The sequence below is a fragment of the Bos taurus genome, chromosome 18 (genome assembly GCF_002263795.3).
Source record: "Bos taurus isolate L1 Dominette 01449 registration number 42190680 breed Hereford chromosome 18, ARS-UCD2.0, whole genome shotgun sequence".
Taxonomy (NCBI): Eukaryota; Metazoa; Chordata; class Mammalia; order Artiodactyla; family Bovidae; genus Bos; species Bos taurus.
Genome location: NC_037345.1, coordinates 60,310,509 through 60,333,382, shown reverse-complemented (window position 1 = coordinate 60,333,382; position 22,874 = coordinate 60,310,509). Strand labels below are relative to the sequence as shown.

Sequence of the window (22,874 nt, the reverse complement as noted above, 5' to 3'; positions counted from 1 at the left end):
TTACACATCCCCCACCCAGTATAGGTGCCTCATCCATTCATCAAATGATCTGCAAGACCCCTGTCCCACTCCTTGTACCCTGTCTATGAAAGTGGACTAAGGACCCCTGTTGAACATCCATTCTCCCTTGAGCTGGCCAACTGTTCTAACAACACCCCCCATTCTAATAAACTCTCATTTTGTCTCGTGTCTGGAAATTCTTTTCCAACACGACCCCAGACCACAAGAAAGGTTACTATCCTATTAGACCTGTTAAAATCTGTAAAACAATTAGAATTTCAACTTAAGCATGAATTCTTACCTTACTATTCTATTTTGTTGTGGTTCAAAATCGTCATTCATCGAGCAGAATTTTCAACATTACTAACTCAAATAACCTTGCTAAAAATGTGGCACTTTGGCCAGACATCAGAACTCTTGGATCAGACTACACTTAAAAAAAAAAAAAAAAAAAAAAATTCCTGTTTCTTTGATAAACAATTTATCCTATGTCACACGAGTAGAACACTGAAGAATAAATATGCTCATACTGCCCTGATTATTTTATAATTGCTCTTTCAGATGAAACTAGTCTCCCTAATGGCTTGTAGATCAATAACTCATCTTTTTTTCTTCATATTAGAAATTGGGTAGGAAGGAGTACTGTGTAAAAAGTGTATTTTGTAATGCCAGCCAAGCCACTAAATCACGACCAGTTCTCTGAACTTGCCATTTTCATCTTGGGTCACATTGCAAAGTCTTCCCATGGCCACATGGCACCTGTACTTTGTATTTCAGGGACGAATGACGTTCCAGGATGTGGCCATAGACTTCACTCAAGAGAAGTGGGAATGCCTGGACCTCGATCAGCGGGAATTGTACAGAGACGTGATGTTAGAGAAGTACGGGAACCTGGCCTCCTTGGGTGAGGATAACTGCCTTCCAGAATCCCTTATCTACCCACTGGGTTTTAGTTCCATCATGTCAAGAATGTCTTCTGAAATTTTCTGCTTCGCACAGTTTCAGATCTCTGCTTTCTAGGGGAAAATGGGTATTTGTGAGTTTAGAAAGAAAGGCTTCATGATGATTCGTTATACGGGTGACGTTTTTCTTCTTTGATGTACTCTGCGTCCTTCCTTCTAGGTTCGTGGTAATTGTGTAAGTTTTGTGGTATTAAATAGTTGTACCCTCTCTTAATTTCACATTGACACCACTTACTTTGGCTTAGTACTACTTGACCAGAATCTCAGGATCTGATTGTTAGATGTGTGTTAGTCTTGTATAGCTGCTTTGAATAAAGTATTTAAGGAAATCATTTTCTAGAACAAAATGCGTTGTCGTTTTACCTGAATACATATTGGATTCGATACTGATGGATCTCTAACAACACAAATATTCCTTTCTCTGATAAATAGGGCTTGTGTCTACGCTGGACCTGGTCGCCTTTCTGGAGCAATGGAAGGATCCCAGGAATATGAGGAGAATGGAGACAACAGCCATTTGCCCAGGTAGGTATGAATAGATGGAGATGATGACTCAGATGAGAGGTCTGAGGAGCAGCGAGGAACTCATCCTTCATCACGTGGTGTTGGGAGATTTGCTTCAATGGAAATGGTTTTCAAAAACCTGGGTTTGTGTCTACTACTGTGATAGAAATGTATCACCTGCCCCATTCTCTCTCTGAAATCATTCATGAATTTATCTCCAGTGATTTCTTTTCCCCGTCACAGATCAGATCAGATCAGATCAGTTGCTCAGTCGTGTCTGACTCTTTGCAACCCCATGAATCGCAGTACGCCAGGCATCCCTGTCCATCACCAACTCCTGGAGTTCACTCAAACTCATGTCCATTGCATCAGTGATGCCATCCAGCCATCTCATCCTCTGTCGTCTCCTTCTCCTCTTGCCCCCAATCCCTCCCAGCATCAGAGAACTTTCCAAAGAGTCAACTCTTCGCATGAGGTGGCCAAAGTACTGGAGTTTCAGCTTTAGCAGCATTCCTTCCAAAGAAATCCCAGGGCTGATCTCTTTCAGAATGGACTGGTTGGATCTCCTTGCAGTCCAAGGGACTCTCAAGAGTCTTCTCCAGCACCACAGTTCAAAAGTGTCAATTCTTCGGCGCTCAGCCTTCTTCACAGTCCAACTCTCACATACATACATGACCACAGGAAAAACCATAGCCTTGACTAGACAAACCTTTGTTGGCAAAGTAATGTCTCTGCTTTTGAATATTGCCGGGGTCCAGCCCCGGTGGATCCAGGGAATTCGAAGCGGGGATGGTGTCGGTGAGGATCAGGAAAGAATTGCTTAAGTAAACATTAATTAAGGATATAAGGAGTGGTTAAATAAGGATAGCTTAGTGAAGAAATTCAGTGGAGAAAAGAGGCTGAAATAAGGATAGCTCAGTGAGGAAATTCAGTGGAGAAAAGAGGCTGAATAATTCAGCCAGAAGGTGAGAGAAAGTATGACATGGGGAGACCAAGTTTCCGTGACCAAGGCCCGCACTTTATTTTCCAAAGTAGTTTTTATACCTTAAGTTACGCATAGAGGATAATGGGGGAAGGGGTAGAGTCATGCAGTAAGCCAGGCTTTCTTCCTGCAAACTTATCATATGCAAAAGTTTAGGTGATTTACATCATCTTCTGGCCCAGAGGCCTGTTAACATTTTAAGAAACTTATTTTTCTCTAAAGGTGATTATTCTAAAGTCAGGTGCCACCCTCCAAAAGCATTAAAGTTGCATTCCTATAGGGCAAAGGTGTGGTGGGCTATAACAAGAAAAAGAATTAACTCAAGGGTCCAAGATTACAAACATTAAAGCTACTACTTACACCAATTATATTAATCAATACACTGCCAGGGACACAGCAGGTAAGGGATATGGAAACTTAGCAGCAAACAATGGTGCAACAAGTGAAAAACCCTTCACCAATACAATTTCTAATCAATCTTTTAACTGCTCAAAGGAATCTGTATTCAGACAGTTTAGAACATCTCATGCCTCTCACTGTTGGGAAGCTCTGAACAATCACATGTGGCTGGAAAAACCTATTCAGGCAGGCTAGAGGACTTCCAAAGGAGTTTGTAGGTTGAAACACTGTCACACCCAGGAATTATTAACTGGAGCTGTAAGTTAATTCTTTTTTCAGAGAGAGGTAGTGGGGGACAGCCCCCCGAAAAGTCAGAGGTGTAGGTGAGAGCACAAAGCAGAAAGTAGGCAGACTCTGGTTTGGGGGGTAGATGCTCGAGAATTTCCAGGGGGACTCCTGAGGCTCAATCCCGCCTTTGCCTATGCCGAGCCTCCTTCCCCATGACCTCTTCCAGGGACGGAGCTCCTGCTCCCGGCAGAATATGCTATCTAGGTTGGTCATAACTTTCTTTCCGAGGAGTAAGCATCTTTTAATTTCATGGCTGCAGTCACCATCTGCAGTGATTTTGGAGCCCCAAAGAATAAAGTCTGACACTATTTCCACTGTTTCTCCATCTATTTCCCATGAAGTGATGGGACCAGATACCATGATCTTCGTTTTCTGAATGTTGAGCTTTAAGCCAACTTTTTCACTCTCCTCTTCCACCTTCATCAAGAGGCTTTTTAGTTCCTCTTCACTTTCTGCCATAAGGCTGGTGTCATCTGCATATCTGAGGTTATTGATATTTCTCCCAGCAATCTTCATTCCAGCTTGTGTTTCATCCAGTCCAGCGTTTCTCATGATGTACTCTGCATATAAGTTAAATAAACAGGGTGACAATATACAGCCTTGACGAACTCCTTTTCCTATTTGGAACCAGTCTGTTGTTCCATGTCCAGTTCTAACTGTTGCTTCCTGACCTGCATACAGATTTCTCAAGAGGCAGACCAGGTGGTCTGGTATTCCCATCTCTTTCAGAATTTTCCACAGTTTATTGTGATCCACACAGTCAAAGGCTTTGGCATAGTCAATAAAGCAGAAATAGATGTTTTTCTGGAACTCTCTTTCTTTTTCCATGATGCCTTTATTTGTGATTGGAATGAAAACTGACCTTTTCCCATCCTGAGGCCACTGCTGAGTTTTCCAAATTTGCCGTCCTATCAAGTTGCAGAACTTTAGCATTATCATCTTTTAGGACTTGAAATAGCTCAGCTGTAGTTCCATCAGCTTTGTTGGTGTTCATGCCTTCTAAGGCTGACTTGACTTTGGATGCCGGGATGTCTCTTACTAGGTGAGTGATCACACCATCGTGGTTATCTCGGTCATTAAGATCTTTTTTGTATACTTATTCCATGTATCCTTCCCAATTTCTCTTAATATCTTCTACTTCTTTTAGGTCCATCCCGTTTCTGTCCTTTATTGTTCCCATCTTTGCATGAAATATTCCCAATACCTCTAATATTCTTAAGGAGATCTCTAGTCTTTAGCATTCTATTGATTTCCTTCCCATTTAGGTCTCCACAGAGCAATGAGTAGAATTCCCTCTTTCAATTATAGTTTTAAAGTCTCTCTTCTTATTTAATTTCTTAAAACCAGTAGTATATTAAGTTTATCTTATTTCTATTCAGCTTCCTTGGACACAGTCTTATGTGTCCTCAGTTTCTGCTTAGTTCTCTGTCACTATGATCTATGATTTTTAGATTGAAAGACCGAATAGAACATTCTCAGAAACATGTGTGGCAAGAAGTGCATTAAAGAATTACTAGGCACCTAGGATTTTTGAAAGTGTTTGGTGTCTCCACTTAAGATGACTAAAAGCAAGAAGTAATCATTAGATTGACTATTGAGAGGGTAACAGGCAGGAAGGCCAGGGGTCTCCAAATGGAGGAAACAGCCTGCAAGTGTCAGACATTTTTATCTGTCTTAAGCGGCAGGAAGAAACAAACTAGCAATATTTTTTCCTTCTCTATACAAATTTAAAGGGAGGTTTCTCTTAAAATACTGTGTTGCCATAATGACACCTGGTTTCCCCTGAAGTTAGCTATTCTTGAGCCTAGAGATAATCAATGCCTTTTTCTTATGGAAATGTTCGTCTTAAGCTATGCTAATGTACTATGCCTTTACCCCAAACTCTGTCTCCAAGTCGGTTCCTCCTCTTGGCCCAGAACCTACTTAACAAACCAGTATGGATATTGTTCTCCTAATCTATGTAAATGAAACTATTTGTATGGTGATCTGTCCTTCTTCAAGATTCAAGTTAATCATTTTATGGCCCAGGATAAACCATTTGGCGCCAAGACTATCCCAAAATGCATCTTATGGGTGAGGGGCCTGGTGCCATTCTGAATTTTAAGACATTCCTTTCTTTCATTAACAGACTGCTAGTGACTATATAACATCCAGCTGAAGACTAGCAGGCGGGTACTCTTTCTGCCCCCTTCTGATGCCTATGTCAGAAGCTTTCTCTATCTCCTTTATACTTCAATAAAACTTTATTACACAAAAGCTCTGAGCGATCAAGCCTCGTCTCTGGCCCCGGATTGAATTCTTCTCCTCCGGGGGCCAAGAAGCCCGGTATATTCACATGATTCAACAACAACCTTTCACTATCACCTCTTAATTCAGTGGTCCTTGGAGGTTATTATCTTGTTTCTTCCCCTATAACCTATTTCTTTGCCATCTCATTTTGTCCAGCATTCTGTGTGTGGTCTCTGTTTAGAAGGGTGCAGAAACCTAGTTAATCTTCCTTCTGGTATCTGCACCTTAGTAGGTGAGGATGGTCCAGAGGTTTGTGCCCTTATCCTCTCTTGATCTGTGCTTTGATTGCTGTTAACTGTGACCAGAACCTGCTGGGGAGATTCAGGGCTGTTTCCCCCTTGTTCTGTGGTTGTTACTGCCCTGTCTCTGGTGGTGCCTGCTCCCTGCGTGGGGTAATAGAGCCCCCAGATCTGAGTCTTTGCTGTGAATCTGATCTGTGGTGCCAGGCAGGTGGGATTGGAGCACACCCACTGGGAGAGAAGTCACTGAGTATTACTCCTCTAGGAGTGTTCACCTCAGGGTGTGCTCTGGTGTCCCCTCTCATGCGTTCTGCAGGCTCTCGTGATATGGAGTGTTGGCACTGCACTTAGACCACCTTAACCATGGGCATGATGGCACATGGCCCTGGTGGCTCTCAGATGTTTTTTTTGCAAGGTCACCAGCACAGATTCAGTGAAGTCAGGTCCTGGGATTGCCTTGGGTGTGCAGCTGAATCCGCTGTGGTGCTACGGGGCACCTCTGGCTCTGTCCTGGCCCAGCCCCCTTGTGTAGAAGCCCACAAAGTCTACAGCTGCTAAAGCTACACCTGCCATGACTGGGAGAGCCCTGGTTGTTGATTCAGATGCTCTGTAGGGGCTGAGGTTACAAGGCCGGTTGTGGGTGTAAGCCATGGCTTGTGTTGCTCCAAGGAGAGGTTTCAGGTTTCTTCTTTATCCCTGGGTTTCACGTGTGCTTTCAGCTCCATCTGTGCGTGTGGCCAACTCACAAGTGTCTTCTCCTGAAGCTGCCCCTGAGCACAGGATTCTGCTGATTGTGGAGGAGATGGATGGGAGAGGCCGTGTCTGGGGGCTCAAAAGTCCTACGTGGGTGGAGTTCTTCATAGTCCTTGGAGAGCAGAAGCCGGCACAAGGGACAAGGGATGCGTGGGCTTCTTGTTTGGGCGTCACTCACCAATGGCATTCTGCTCTATGGTGGTTCAGGCTTCGCCACAAGCATCTTGTTTGCAGAGCTCCTCCGTCATGGCCATCCCTTCAGGATGTTTCCTCATAGCCAACAGTAGTCCTCTGCCTCGGTCCGCTCTACAAACCCCACATTTCAGCACTCAGCCCTTGTCTGCATTGGTGGACATGCCTCTAAGGCTGGGTAGGCAGGGCTGGGGTCAGCACCCTGTGTGCAGGTCTCACTCTGTCCTGCTGCCACACGCTGGTTGCCATGTTTTCTTCGCACAGAGAATGAGGCTTGCCTTCTGTCCAAACTGAGCTCCCCCAGTGAGAAGCTTCCCCGGATATGGAGATATCTCCTCACTTTCATCTCCTGGGAGGGTTACAGGCCCCAACCCACTTCCTCTCCTCTTCCTTTTCCTTCTTCTTTCTTTTGTCCTACCTGGCTCAGCAGGAATCTTTCTTGTCCTTTCAGATATCCAAGGGCCTCTGCTACTGTTCAGCTGGGCTCCAAGAGAATTGTTCCATTTCTCATTCATTTGTGGAGAGAGAGATGAGCTCCACATCTGCCTAAGCCTCTGGCATCTTGATCCTTCGGTCTCTATTTTATTTTTAAACTAGCTAATGGTCATCAATTTTCTTTAAATCTTTAAAGATATTCACTGAGAATAGCAGGGGAAATTACTTGTTATTTGGTATCTTTCAGCTATGTCTCCACAAGACACCCAGGATTTGATGCCAAAGAATCCAGCGTTAGAGGATGTATTCCCAAAAGCAAACCTAGGAATATATCAAATATTTCACCTCAGAAACTTAAATTTAATGAAAGACTGGGAATATACAAGGGTATATGAAAGACAGAGAGGATGTTTTTATGGAAATAAGGAAATGGAGACAGTTACACATAATGCTAACATTACTGCCAAAAGCAATGAGCAACGTGAGTCAAACTGGGAAAAACAGCAACTTCAATCTTCAATATCTGCCGAGAAGTGTAAGTATTTAAGAAAAGATTTCCATCCTTTTTTGAAACCTACATATTCTCTGAAGGGACATGTGGAAAATATGGAAGGTAATTTAGTCTCTACTGCAAATCCTCATTCAGACAATTGTGAATGTAGGCTTCTACTAAACATACATTCAAGGATGTCTGAACACGTAAAATTTAACAATGAGTGGGAAAATTCACTATCTAATCAATTTGAGAGATCCGTGAGCAGAGAGTCATTTTTCTTCCCCCGACAGATATTTTCTCTCCATTCCATGATATATAATGTTGATAATAATGGAGGAGACATAATCCAGCCATCATTGTTCACTAAATATTGTGATATGGTTAATACACAACAACTTTCCATATGTAATAAAATGAGTCAGACCTTAAGTAACAGCTCCAGCTCCAATAATTGCAAGAGTATTAATGGTGGACTGAGAAGGTATTCGGGCAAAGAAAATGAGTATAGGGTTGAAGGAGACTCAAAACTTTTGAAACATCAGGGTTCCGAAACATCAAACAAGAGTTCTAAAAGTAATAAATGTAGAAATACCTTTGATCAAATGTCAGGTTTTTCTCTAGATAAGAGTACTTGTACTGAAGAGAGGACTTGTACTGAATATGGGAAGGTTTCTAATCAGTCTTTAGAACTTATTCAACAGCAGACTGTTCACAATCCACAGAAAGAAAACAAGTGTAAGATATGTGGGAAAGTATTTAGTAACTCATGCCATCTAAGTAGACATAAGAAAATTCATACAGGAAGGAAACCTTTCGAAGGTACAGAATGTACCAAGGCATTTAACCATAGCTCACTTCTTACTAAACATCAGAGAATTGACGCTGGAGAGAAACCTTATAAAGTACAGAATGTGGCAAAACCTTTAATCACAACTCAAATCTTATTCAACATTGGCGAATTCATACGGGACAGAAGCCTTACAAATGTACAGAATGTAGCAAAGCCTTGATCTGCTACTCACAGCTAACCTATCATCAGCGAATTCATACTGGAGAGAAGCCTTATAAATGTAAAGAATGTAACAAAGCCTTTATCCGTGGCTCACATCTTACTGAACATCAGCAAATTCATCCTGGAGAGAGACCTTATAAATGTAAAGAATATGGCAAAGCCTTTATTACGAGTTCAGTCCTTACTCAACGTCACCGAATTCATACTTGGGATAGATGTTATAAAGGTACAGAAAGTGGCAAGGCCTTCATTAAGCGTTCTAGTCTTACTAAGCATCAGCAAACTCATACTGGGGAGAGACCGTATAAATGTACAGAATGTGGCAAAACCTTTAATCGGAATTCAATTCTTACTACACATTTGCAAGTTCATACTGGAGAGAAACCTTATAAATGTAAAGAATGTAACAAAGCCTTTCATCGTCCCTCACTTCTTACTCGACATCAGCTAATTCATTCTGGGGAGAGACCTTATAAATGTACAGAATGTAACAAAGCCTTTATTTAGTGCTCACATCTTACTCAACATCAGCGAATTCAACTGGAGAGAGACGTTATAAATGTACAGAATGTGACAAAGCCTTTAGTCATAGTAGTAATCTCACTAAACATCTGAGAACACACACTTGAGAGAAGCCCTAGTAATGGAACAAGTGATGGAAGAGGTTTGCCCTAAACATGCATCAGAAAACACAAGAGTTTATATAAGAAACCAATGGAAGTGATGCAACAAATATATAGAAAGGTATTTAATCAAAGTTAAATCGAAGTAAAGATGCGTGCTCCTGCTGCTAAGTCGCTACAGTCGTGTCTGACTCTGTGCGACCCTGTAGACAGCAGCCCACCAGGCTCCCCCGTCCCTGGGATTCTCCAGGCAAGAACACTGGAGTGGGTTGCCATTTCCTTCGCAATGCATGAAAGTGAAAAGTGAAGTAGCTCAGTCATGTCCGACTCTTTTCGACCCCAAGGACGGCAGCCCAGCAGGCTCCTCCATCCATGGGATTTTCCAGGCAAGAGTACTGGAGTGGGGTGCCATCGCCTTCTCCGAAATATGCGTACTAGAAGGCATTTCATCAACTTTGTTTTCAGAAGTTTCTCTGAAGGAGAATGACTGCAGGGAGCAGTCCATAGTTAAAACTGATGGAAAATGGATATTTTAGCATGAATCGTGAGATGAAGGTTAATGGTTAGAACATTACAGTTCTTAGCAATGTATATATGCCTGTTAATAATGATGTGATGTGAGGTTATTTGGAGTGAATGTAATTCACCACTCAAATAATCCACGTTATGCTTTCTTTCTAGTGTGTTTGCAAACATAGGTTTTTGATGGTTTATTAAAGATTAGCCTTTTTATATTGTGTTGCAACCATTTCTATCTAATCTCCATTAGAAGTTTGAGAATAGCATAATGTAAAATGGACAATGAGCATTTAAATAGAGGTGTTTGTCGTTGACGTGAAATATCTGGAGGTTGCCATGAAGTAAGTGATCGTTTAATCTTTCCGTGTGTTAAAGTAAGTCAGAAGTTCATTGTAATGTTTCAATAGTAATATCCTTCATTTGTAAGAAGAACACAATGACAGTTCACTGCAATATTGATGTATCTTTATAATATTAACACAAGTCATGATTATTACTTGACAGTGTTGAAATCAAGACAGCAATAACCTAGAAACGTAAGAAACCCTTCCTGGAAAAGGCATGGAATTGGTGCATATCATGCTTGCTAAGTGCTTCCTAGTCTTTGTTTGGTAAGCCGTGGAAATCAGAAATCTCACATCATTATATCAAAAATTGAATATCTTTCTCCGTACTTTTGATCTGTATTTAATCATGGATCATACCGCGGATTGTAAAAGGTTTTATTTCAACTATGTGTGAAATTTAATACATGGTTATTCATAAAAGTGAATGGCTTTTATTGTTTCGGTTGTTGTAATGAATGAAATGTTAACCCACCACCAACAGCAACCTCGCCCACCTTATTTAAGGTTGTAGTGAAGAGACCGCAATTAACTGTTCGATAACACACAAGGATGGCATATGGGGAAATTAGTTTACTCACTGGATTTAAATTTCTCATAACTTCATGTACATTCCATCATTTCTAGGTTGTATCTCGTCTTTCATTTTGTAACTACTTAGACACTGGGATGATTCTAGTAAGAAAGATGATACAGAGTATTGTTGACAGTTTCCCTAAACTGCTCCATGATGTTGCTGCCTCAGCATCTGTCTGGGGATCAGGCAGCCTGCAGGTCCTTGAGCTCACACCAGCCAGTCTTGTGAGCACATGCACTAGATGAACCCCTTCCTTGAGACCAGCAGTCTTGCTGGACCTCAGGGTCTATCCACAGACCCCCGTTCAATCACACTGAGAGAGTCAATTTCTAGGCAGGTTGATAAGTCCAGGGGTCCCCAAGGAGAGAGGGGTCTGGAATTCTCAAGGAGGAAGAAAGGACAAATGTAGTTTTATCCTGCTTGAGGACACTCTCTGGAAAAACACTTTCTGGCTAATTTTGTTGTCTTAAAATGTAAATTATGGGAGTGGGTCTAGTGAGGTCTTTACAACCTCCAGACAGTCTTTTGATTCACTGGAATAACTAAATAAAAGTATGTAACTGCTTTGCTAACACTAGCAAGGGGGCACTCTTTCTGCCCCCTTCTGAAGTCTATGTCAGAAGCTTTCTCTATCTCTTTTATACTTTAATAAAACTTTATTACACAAAAGCTGTGAGCGATCAAGCCTCATCTCTGGCCCCAGATTGAATTCTTCTCCTCAGGAGGCCAAGAATCCAGGGGTCTTTTTTGGTTGAACAGCAACCTTTCAACACCCTCACAGTGCTCACCAGAATCCTTGACTTGGTTTAAGTGAATTAACCCACACTCAGCCTGGAGAGCCTGAGGCACTTCACTCAGGGTAAAGTGTAAAAGCTGAACTGCAAGTACTCTTGTTTTCTCTGCCTGATTCAAGCTTTAACCTCTCTCAGAATTTCCTGCCCTAAATCTTCCCCTCCATCAGGATTACGTGACCCGTTTCAGAAATGACCTCACTGATGCCCTCCCAACAGAGTTCTGTGTGCTCCTGTGGGAGTATCAGGGTGGTTTGTAGGAAGTGTTCCAGGAGATTCTAAGCAGAGGCCCAGGTTAAGGACGTAGCTCCTGGTCCATCTGGATCATCTGAGAGCTGAGCCCCGGAGTCAGTCTGAGGAGAGGCAGCAGGGTTGGTCTAGCTGTATTTGGACGGAGGAAGTCAGTCAGCTCACATCATCTGTGTGAGCAGAGTGTTAGGAGCTCTCTATGGGGAGAGAACAATCAAGAAATGAGTTCACAGGCTGGTCTCCAGGTAGAAATTCATTGTTCCTGAATCTCTCCTGAGACAGAGGACAGGAGAGGTCGGTATTCTCAGCTTTTCAAAATCCTTTTGTTTGTAGGAGCGGTGGTTGCAGAATATAAAGTTGTGTTGATGCCCTCCAAGGTATTTTCTCAAAACTCAGAAGTGCGTTTGCAGCGTAATATCCCCAGAGAAGACAGAGCAGGAGGAAGAAGAGAAGGAAATGGCAGCTTCTCAGGTAAATATCCTGTCCTGGGTTTCGGGCTGTGTCTGCTTTTCCTCCTAAAATGCCCCAGTGAGAATATGCAAGCCTTTAGCTCTCTGCTCCTAATTTTTCTTCCCGGGCATTTATTATCATCTTATTTTTTTCCTATTTCTTATTATGATAGTGCAGACCAGCCCTTTAGACTACTTCCTGCTGTCCCAGACCCTTTGCTCCATTGTCTGCATTTTCGCTTTCTATGGAGCATGATAAATTCTCAACGTCAATCAGCGACTTTCAACTGTTGAAAATATTCTTTTTGTGAGAGATCAGCATTTGGCGTCACTCCTATCCTTACTCCCACTGGGATGTGGTTTGGTGTTGGGATTTTAGGGACGTTGGGAAATGCAGTAATGACAGCACCTGCATGCAATTTAGATATTTAGAACAGAGTTTGAAAGTGCCATTATACATAGAATCAACTCTCTTCTGTCCATGGGATTTTCCGGGCAAGAATTCTGCAGTGGGTTGCCATTTCCTCCTCCCCGGGATTCTCTCCACCCCGAGACTGAAGCCGCATCTCCAGCACTGGCAGGCAGATTCTTTACCACTGAGCCAGCTGGGAAGCCCAGTGACTCAACTCAGTGGTCCAGAGTTTTCCACAAAACTTTCAATGGGCATTGTACAGGGACGTGATGTTAGAGAACTATAGGAAGCTGGCCTGCTTAGATGATGACAGCTTCCTTCCAGAATCCCTTATCTACCTACTGGGTTTTGGTTCCATCATTTCTAGAATGTTTCTGAAAATTTTTGATTTCCACAGGAGTTTGAAATCTCTCCTTTCTAAGGGAAATGGGTATGTATGAATTTGGAAAGAAAGGCTTCAGGATAATTCATTATGCTGGTAACCTTTTTCTTCCTTGATGTACTCTGCCTCCTTCTGTGAGAGTCAATTCCTAGGCAGGTTGATAAGAAGTCCAGGGTCCTGAGGAGGAAGGGGGAGGGTGGTGGTCTGGGACTCTCGTGGAGGAGATAGGGGTCTGCAATTCTAAAGGAGGAAAAGACAAATACCTTTTTTCCCTTTACATTCCTTGGTCTTAGACACATAAAATGACTTTTTTATGTCTTTATGAGTCTTAGACACAGGACTTTTTCTTTAAGCCCAGAACTGATGATTAAACAACAAACAACTCGGTTTAAACTCTGTACTAGGGATTATATAACAAAATGTATCCTGCTTGAGCACAGTTTCTCCTTCCTGAAAACCTTCTGACTAATCCTGATATCTTAGAATTTATATTATGGGAGAGGGTCTGGTTCAGTTCAGTTCAGTTGCTCAGTCTTGTCTGACTATTTGCAACCCCATGGATTGCAGCACACCAAGCCTCCCTGTCCATCACCAACTCGCGGAGTTTACTCAAACCCATTGAGTCGGTGATGCCATCCAACCATCTCATCCTCTGTCGTCCCCTTCTCCTCCCGCATTCAATCTTTCCCAGTATCAGGGTCTTTTGAAATAAGTTAGCTCTTCGCATCAGCTTGCCAAAGTATTGGAGTCTTAGTTTCAGCATCAGTACTTCCAATGTATATTCAGAACTGATTTCCTTTAGGATTGTGGGAGTGGGTCTGGTAAAATTTGTACAACCTTGAGACATTCTTTTGATTTATTGTAATTACTGATTAAAAAAGTATATAGCTCCCTTGCTTAGACTAGCAAGGGGGGCACTCTCCACCCCCTTCTGATGTCTATGTCAGAAACTTCTCTGTCCCTTTTTCACTTTAATAAAACTGTGCTACACAAATGGTCTTCAGCGATCAGCTCTGGTGCCTGTTCTCTGGTCCCAAAGTTAAATCTTCTTGTTTGGAGATCATGAATCTGACACCCTTCACTGGAACCTATCACTGCATTCTAGGTTAGTGGTAATTGTATAAGCTCTGTAGTATTAAATAGACACCCCTGTTATTTTTTATTTTTTTTCCTTTTTTTTTAGATTTTTTTTAATTATTATTTTTACTTTACAATATTGTATTGGTTTTGCCATACATCAACATGCATCTGCCACAGGTGTACACGTGTTCCCCATCCTGAACCTCCCTCCCCATACCATCCCTCTGGGTCAAGTTCACAGTTACACACTTACTTTGCCTTCGTAGTACTTGACCAGTATCTCAGGATCTGGTGTTATGTATTTGTTAGTGTTATATAGGTGATTTGAATAAAGGATTTGGGGAAATCATTTTCCAGGCTGTATTAACATTGTCTCTTGTGTTCTCGTCTCAACTGAACACATATTGGATTGGACACTGATGAGTCTCTGAAACACAAATATTCCTTTCTCTGATGAACAGGTCTTGTGGGCTCTAAGCTGGACCTGATCACCTTTCTGGAGCAACTGAACGATCCCAGGAATATAAGGAGAATGGAGACAACAGCCATATTCCCAGTATGTATGAATGGATGGAGATGATGACTCAGATAAGAGGTCCAAGGAGCTAGAGGAAGTCATCCTTCGTCAGGTGGTTTTGGAAGATCATCTTCAGTGGAATTGATTTTGGAAAACCTGGGTTTGTGTCCACTGCTGTCATAGAAATGTATCACCTGCCCTAGTCTCTCTTAAATCATTCATAAATTCATCTCCAGTGATTACTTTCCTTCATCACAGTGTGAACTAGAAGTCTCCTCTTGTCTTGTGAGAAACTGCATTCATTGGTTGCTCTTCCATTTCTGGGGGTCCTAGGAAAACTGCCCATTTTGAGTAACTGTATGACAGTCCTTTTAAAGTTTCTTTGTACCTCTAGCCAAAAATGTGTGAGTGAAGTGGTAGACAAACTCCTAAATTACTAGGAATACTGGGGACAGATTTTTGTTTTCTGATTTATAACTTCCTATCCACAGGGAGCTAGAAGGACCTTCTAAATAAATTTCAAATTCAAAAGCTTTTTTCACTACAGAAAGCAAAACCTCCCGAAAATGAAAGACTGCACATCTCAGGTTGACTACAAAGTTTCTCCTTTCCTTATATGATCTCATATTAAATATCTTAAGTGTATTTGCCCCAATTCTAAAATGAAAAATATTTACTATATTCAATTACCTCATAGAATTTTAAAATAAACTGGCATAAATGCTCAGCACATTTTGCACCATATTATTAATACTTGATTCAAGTTATAAACATTTCTAGATTATATAAAGAAATTAGTTTAAAAAGTTCTAATTGGAATATAGCTGTTTTACAATTTTGTACTACTGTATAGCAAAGAGAATCAATTATACCGATCAGTCAGTTCAGTTCTGTGGCTCAGTCGTGTCCAACTCTTTGGGACCCCATGGACTACAGCATGCCAGGCTTCCGTGTCCATCACCAACTCCCAGACCCTGCTCAAACTCACGTTCATCGAGTCAGTGATGCCATCCAACCATCTCATCCTCTGTCGTCCCCTTCTCCTCCTGCCCTCAGTCTTACCCAGCATCAGGATATTTTCCAATGCATCAGTTCTTCACATCAGATTGTCAAAGTATTGGAGCTTCAGCTTTAGCATCAGTCCTTCCAACGAATATTCCAGATTGCTTTCCTTCAGAATAGAGTCCTTGCAGTCTAAGAGACTCTCAAGTGTCTTCTCCAACACCACAGTTCAAAAGCATCAATTCTTCGATGCTCAGCCTACTTTATGGTTCAACTCTCACATCCATACGTGACTATTGGAAAAACCATATCTTTGAGTACACAGACATTTGTCTGCAAAGGAATGTCTCTATTTTTTGGTATGCTGTCTACATTGCTCATAGCTTTCCTTCCAAGGAGCAAGCGTTTTCTACTTTCATGGTTGAAGTCACGATCTGCAGTGATTTTGAAGCCCAAGAACAGAAAGTCTGTCACTGTTTGGATTGTTTTCCCATCTATTTGCCATGAAGTGATGGGACCAGATGCCGTGATTTTAGTTTTCTAAATGCTGAGTTTGAAGCCAACTTTTTCACTCCTCTCTTTCAGTTTCATTAAGAGACTCTTCAGTTCCTCTTTGCTTTCTGCAATTAGGGTCGTGTCATCTGTATATCTGAGGTTATTGATATTTCTCCCTCTCTTGATTCCAGTTTGTGTTTCTTCAAGCCTGACATTTCACATGATGCAAAGTGAAACTGAAAGTCACTCAGTTCTGACCAACTCTTTGTGACCCTATGGACTATACAATCCATGGACTTCTACAGGCCAGAATACTGGAGTGGGTAGCCATTCCCTTCTCTAGGGGATCTTCCCAACCCAGGGACCGAGGTGAGAGCTCCTGCATGTTGTACTCTGCATATAAGTTACACAAGCAGGGTGATAATAGGCAGTCTTGACATATTCCTTTCCCAATTTGGAACTAGTCCATTGTTCATCTCCAGTACTGTTTCTTTTTGACTTGCATACAGATTTCTGAGGAGGCAGGTAAGGTGGTCTGGTAGTCCCATCTTGTTAAGAATTTTCCACTTTGTTTTGATCCACACCATCAAAGGCTGTGGCGTAGTCAATAAAGCATAAGTGGATGTTTTTCTGGAACTCTCTTGCTTTTTCTATGATTCAATGGATGTTGGCAATTTAATCTCTGGTTCCTCTGCCTTTTGCAAATCCAGCTTGAACGTCTGGACGTTCTCGGTTCACATACTGTTGATGCCACACTTGGAGAATTTTGAACCTTACTTTTGTAGTACGTGAAATGAGTGCAATTGTGTTAGTTTCATCATTCTTTGGCATTGTTTTTCTTTGGGATTGGAATGAAAACTGACCTTTTCCAGTCCTGTGGCCACTACTGAGGTTTCCAAATTAGCTGGCATACTATGTGCAGCACTTGCGCAACATCATCTTTTAGGACTTGAAACAGCTCAACTGGAATTCTATCACCTCCACTAGCTTTATTCATAGTGATCCTTCCCATGGCCCACTTGACTTCAGACTCCAGGATGTCTGTCTCTAGCTGAGTTATCACACGATCCTGGTTATATTGGTCATTATGATCTTTTTTGTATATCTCTCCTTGTATTCTTGTCCCTTTTTCTTAATAGTTTCCACTTCTGTTAGGTCCATACCATTTCTGTCCTTTATTGTGCCCATCTTTGTATGAAAAGTTCCCTTGGTATATCAATTTCCTTGAAGAGATCTCCAGTCTTTCCCATTCTATTGATTTCCATACCACTTTGGTCTCCACAGAGCTATGAGTTTCAACCATATTTTTAAAAGGCTCTCTTCTTATTTAATTTCTTAAGAACTAGCACTTTATTTAGTTTATCTTAATTGTAATCCACTTCCTTGGACACTGTCTTATGTGTCCTCAGTTTCTGATTCATTTTCTGTCACTACCATTTATGATTTTTAGATTGAAACATCTAATAGAACATTCTCAGAAACATGTTTGAAAAGAAGTGGATTAAAGAATTATCAGGAGACTAGGATTTGTGAAAACGTCTGGTGTCTCCACTTAAGACGACTAAAAGCAAGAAGTAATTTTTAGATTGCCTATCTTCTCTTCATTTAGTGGTTTTTGTAGGGTTTGATGTTGCTTTGCTCTCTATATCCTATTTCTTGCCTTCTCATTTTGTCCAGTTTTCTGTCTGTGATCTCTGTTTTGACGGCTACAGTAACCTAGATAGTCTTCCTCTGGTGTCTGCAACTTGGTGGGTGAGGTTGGTCCAGAGGTTTGTGCCCTTATCCCCTTGATCTGGGCTTTGATTGGATTACAATGACCAGAGCTTGCCCTGGATATTGAGGGCATCTTCCCAATTGCTCTGTGGTTTTCACTGCCCTCTTTGTGGTGATACCTGCTCTGCTCCCTGGTTGGTGGAATAGAGCCCCAGATCTGTTTCTGAGCTGTTTCTGATCTGTGGTGAGAGGCTGGTGGGATTGGGGCACACCCACTGGGAGAGAAGCCACTGAATATTTCTCCTCGCAAAATATTCTCCATGGGGTGTGCTCTGTGTGTCACCTTTCATGCTCTAGCAAGCTCTTGTGTGATCCTATTATTGGCATTGCTCTTGGCCCCACCCTAAGCATGGGTCACCCTGTTTATTTAATTCATATGTAGAGTACATCATGAGAAATGCTGGACTGCATGAAGCACAAGCTGGAATCAAGATTGCTGGTAGAAATACCAATAATCTCAGAAATGCAGATGGCACAACCCTTAGGGCAGAGAGCGAAGAAGAGTTAAAGAGCCTTTTGATGAAACTGAAAGAGGAGAGTGAAAAAGTTCGCTTAAAACTCAACATTCAGAAAATTAAGATCATGGCATCTGGTCTCAACACTTCATGGGAAATAGACAGGAAACAATGGAAACAGCGACAGACTTTATTTTTTCGGGTTGCAAAATCACTGCAGATGGTGACTGCAGCCATTTAATTTTAAGATGTTTATTCCTTGGAAGAAAAGTTATGACCAACCTAGACAGCATATTAAAAAGCACAGATATTATTTTGCCAACAAATGTCCATGTAGTCAAGGGTATGGTTTTTCCAGGAGTCATGTATAGATGGGAGAGTTGGGCTATAAAGAAAGCTGAGCACTGAAGAACTGATGCTTTTTAACTGTGGTAGTGAAGACTCTGAGTCCCTTGGAGAGCAAGGAGATCCAACCAGTCCATCGTAAAGGAAATCAGTCCTGAATATTCATTGAAAGGACTGTTGCTGAAGGTGAAACTCTAATACTTTGGCCACCTGATGCGAATAAGTGACATTAGAAAAGACCCTGATACTGGAAAAGCTTGAAGAGAGGAGCAGAAGGGGACAATAAAGGATGAGATGGTTGGGTGGCATCACTGACTCAATGGGGTCCCAAAGAGTCGGACACGACTGAGCGACTGAACTGAACTGAATCACTCAGATGAACCGTTGGGAGGAAACTGTAACCAGAGACCTGCTTACAACAGGGCAGTTGGCTTTTCTCTTAGGAAGTGAGTCCAGAAAGAAAGAGGGAGACCGGAACCCACATTGTTGTTTATAACATAACTACAGAAATTACATACCGTTACTCCTGCCAGAATCTGTTGATACACAGATTGCTTCTGTTAATTGTTGTTGCGGCTGCTGCTGAAGTGATTATGTTCTACTTTTGGTCACTGAGGAGACACCCATCTTCACACACTCACACAAAGGGCTTTTGAATTTTCCCCGTTTTTCAACTTGCTGAAAACACCTCAGATTCCCATAGACACCTCTCAAAATTTTTCTCTTTTGCCTTAATTGTTTGAAACACTAGTTAGAACAAGCAGGAAGCAGCTCTGCTCCAGAAGGAATCGAAGAGATTTAAAGGCATGAAAAGGTAGAGAAAGGAAGCACAGCTGGACAGAAGGACCAACAGACCCAAAATTGACAGGAGTGGGGGTGAGGGGAGGCAAGGCTCCGCCCCCACTGGCCCCGCCCCTACGTACCTGTGCTTTTGGCCTCTTCCTACCCTCGACCTTACGACGCCTCTTGTTGGCCGCGGCGTAGCTCACTCACCTTCCTCTGTCATACAGGAAGGAAACCTTTCAAGTGTACAGAATGTAGCAAAGCATTTATCCGTTGCTCACATCTTATTCAACATCAGCGAATTCATACTGGAGAGAAACCTTATAAATGTACAGAATGTGGCAACGCCTTTAATCACACCTCAACACTTCCTGAAAATCAGCAAATGCTTACTGCAGAGAAACCTTATAAATGTACAGAATGAGGCAAAGCCTGTAATCAGAACTCAACCCTTACTCAACATCAGTGAACACATACTGGACAGAAACCTTATAAATGCAAAGAATGTGACAAAGCCTTTATCCATTGCTCACATCTTACTCGACATCAGCAAATTCATACTGGTGAGAGACCTTATCATTGTACAGAATGTGGTCAAACTTTTATTCAAAGTTCAAGTTTAACTGCACATCATCAAATCCATACTGGGGAGAAATGATACAAATGTAAAGAATGTGGCAAAACCTTTATTACAAGTTCAAATGTTACTCAACATCACCGAATTCGTATGGGGGACAGACGTTATAAATGTACGGAGTGTGGCAAGGCCTTTATTAACAGTTCTTGTCTTACTAAACATCAGCAAATCCACTGGGGAGAGACGGTATAAATGCACCGAATGTGGCAAAGCCTTTAATCGGAATTCAGTTCTTATTACAGATTTGCAAGTTCATACTGGAGAGAAACCTTATAAATGTACAGAATGTGTGGCAAAGCCTTGAGTCATAGTTGTCATCTCACTACACATCTCCGAACACATGCTGGCGAGTGATGGAATAAGTGATGGAAGATGTTTGCCCTAAACATACATCAGAAAACAAGAGTTTATACAAGAAACCTATGGAAATGTTGTAACAAATATGTAGAAAACTATTTAATCAAAAATCAACTTGAAATAAATTACAGAGATTGCATACTAGAAAGTATTTCATCAATCCTCTTTTCTAAATTTTCTCTAGATGGAGAATTACTGTAGAGAGCAATCCATAGTTAAAAAACAGAAAATGGATATATTAGCCAGGATCGTGAGATAAAGGTTGACAGTTAGAAGGCTACACTTTTAATCAATGTATCTTTCTTTACAATGACTTGATTTAAGATTAGTTGAAAAGCAAAATGAATGTAATTCAATGCTCAAATAATCCATACTATGCTTTGTTTCTAGTGTGAATGAAAAAAAGTTTTTGATGGTTAACGCTTCAAAGATTAGCCTTTTTATGTTGTGTTGCAACCATTTCTATCTATTTTCCATTAGAAGATGAAGGATCAGTTCGGTTCAGTTCAGTCACTCAGTCATGTCCAACGCTTTGTGACCCCATGAACCGCAGCAGGCAAGGCTTCCCTGTCCATCACCAACACCCGGAGTTTATCCAAACTCATGTCCATCGAATCGGTGATGCCATCTAGCCATCTCATCCTCTGTCATCCCCTTCTCCTCCTGCCCCCAGTCCCTTCCAGCATCAGGAGCCTTGAATAGAGGGACCTTTGTTGGCAAAGTAATGTCTCTGCTTTTGAATATGCTATCTAGGTTGGTCATAACTTTACTTCCAAGGAGTAAGCCTCTTTTAATTTCATGGCTGCAGTCACCATCTGTGGTGATTTTGGAGCCCAGAAAAATAAAGTCTGACACTGTTTCCACTGTTTCCCCATCTATTTCCCATCAAGTGATGAGACTGGATGCCATGATCTTCATTTTCTGAATGTTGAGCTTTAAGCCAACTTTTTCACTCTCCGCTTTCACCTTCATCAAGAGGGTTTTTAGTTCCTCTTCACTTTCTGCCATGAGGGTGGTGTCATCTGCATATCTGAGGTTATTGATATTTCTCCCAGCAATCTTCATTCCAGCTTGTGTTTCATCCAGTCCAGCGTTTCTCATGATGTACTCTGCATATAAGTTAAATGAACAGGGTGACAATATACAGCCTTGACGAACTTCTTTTCCTATTTGGAAACAGTCTGTTGTTCCATGTCCAGTTCTAACTGTTGCTTCCTGACCTGCATACAGATTTCTCAAGAGGCAGATCAGGTGGTCTGGTATTCCCATCTCTTCAAGAATTTTCCACAGTTTATTGTGATCCACACACTCAAAGGCTTTGGCATAGTCAGTAAGCAGAAATAGATGTTTTTCTGGAACTCTCTTGCTTTTTCCATGATCCAGTGGATGTTGGCAATTTGATCTCTGGTTCCTCTGCCTTTTCTAAAACCAGCTTAAACGTCAGGAAGTTCACGGTTCACATATTGTTGAAGCCTGACTTGGAGAATTTTGAGCATTACTTTACTAGCGTGTGAGATGAGTGCAATTGTGTGGTAGTTTGAGCATTTTTTGGCATTGCCTTTCTTTGGGATTGGAATGAAAACTGACCTTTTCCAGTCCTGTGGCCACTGCTGAGTTTTCCAAATGTGCTGGCATATTGAGTGCAGCACTTTCACAGCATCATCTTTCAGGATTTGGAATAGCTCAACTGGAATTCCATCACCTCCAGTAGCTTTGTTCATAGTGATGCTTTCTAAGGCCCACTTGACTTCACATTCCAGGATGTCTGGCTCTAGGTCAGTGATCACACCATCGTGATTATCTGGGTCATGAACATCTTTTTTGTACGGTTCTTCTATTTTTGCCACCTCTTCTTAATATCTTCTGCTTCTGTTAGGTCCATACCATTTCTGTCCTTTATCGAGCCCATCTTTGCATGAAATGTTCCTTTGGTATCTCTCATTTTTTTTGAAGAGATCCCTAGTCTATCCCATTCTGTTGTTTTCCTTTATTTTATTGCATTGATCGCTGAAGAAGGCTTTCTTATCTCTTCTTGCTATTCTTTGGAACTCTGCATTCAGATGCTTATATCTTTCCTTTTCTCCTTTGCTTTTCACTTCTCTTCTTTTCACGGCTATTTCCAAGGCCTCCCCCAGATAGCCATATTGCTTTTTTGCATTTCTTTTCTATGGGAATGGTCTTGATCCCTGTCTCCTGTACAATGTCACGAATCTCTTTCCATAGTTCATCAGGCACTCTATCTATCAGATCTAGGCCTTTAAATCTATTTGTCACTTCCACTGTATAATCATAAGGGAGTTGATTTAGGTCATACCTGAATGATCTAGTGGTTTTCCCTACTTTCTTCAATTTAAGTCTGAATTTGGCAATAAGGAGTTCTTGGTCTGAGCCACAGTCAGCTCCTGGTCCTGTTTTTGCTGACTGTATAGAGCTTCTCCATCTTTGGCTGCAAAGAATATAATCAATGTGATTTCGGTGTTGACCATCTGGTGATGTCCATGTGTAGAGTCTTCTCTTGTGTTGTTGGAAGGAG

General features: G+C 41.6%; 1 protein-coding gene and 1 pseudogene across 1 annotated transcript; both read left to right on the top strand.

Annotated features, from left to right (window-relative positions):
* Positions 1 to 441: 441 nt before the first annotated feature.
* On the top strand, positions 442 to 14,746 carry LOC786224 (KRAB domain-containing protein 5-like). The gene is made up of 5 exons (XM_024979326.2): positions 442 to 904; positions 1,395 to 1,487; positions 7,291 to 7,578; positions 11,988 to 12,125; positions 14,439 to 14,746. Coding segments are annotated over exons 1-4 (543 nt in total). The 5' UTR covers positions 442 to 744; the 3' UTR covers positions 11,990 to 12,125; positions 14,439 to 14,746.
* Positions 12,942 to 21,117, top strand: LOC112442410 (zinc finger protein 492-like; annotated as a pseudogene).
* Positions 21,118 to 22,874: the final 1,757 nt, after the last annotated feature.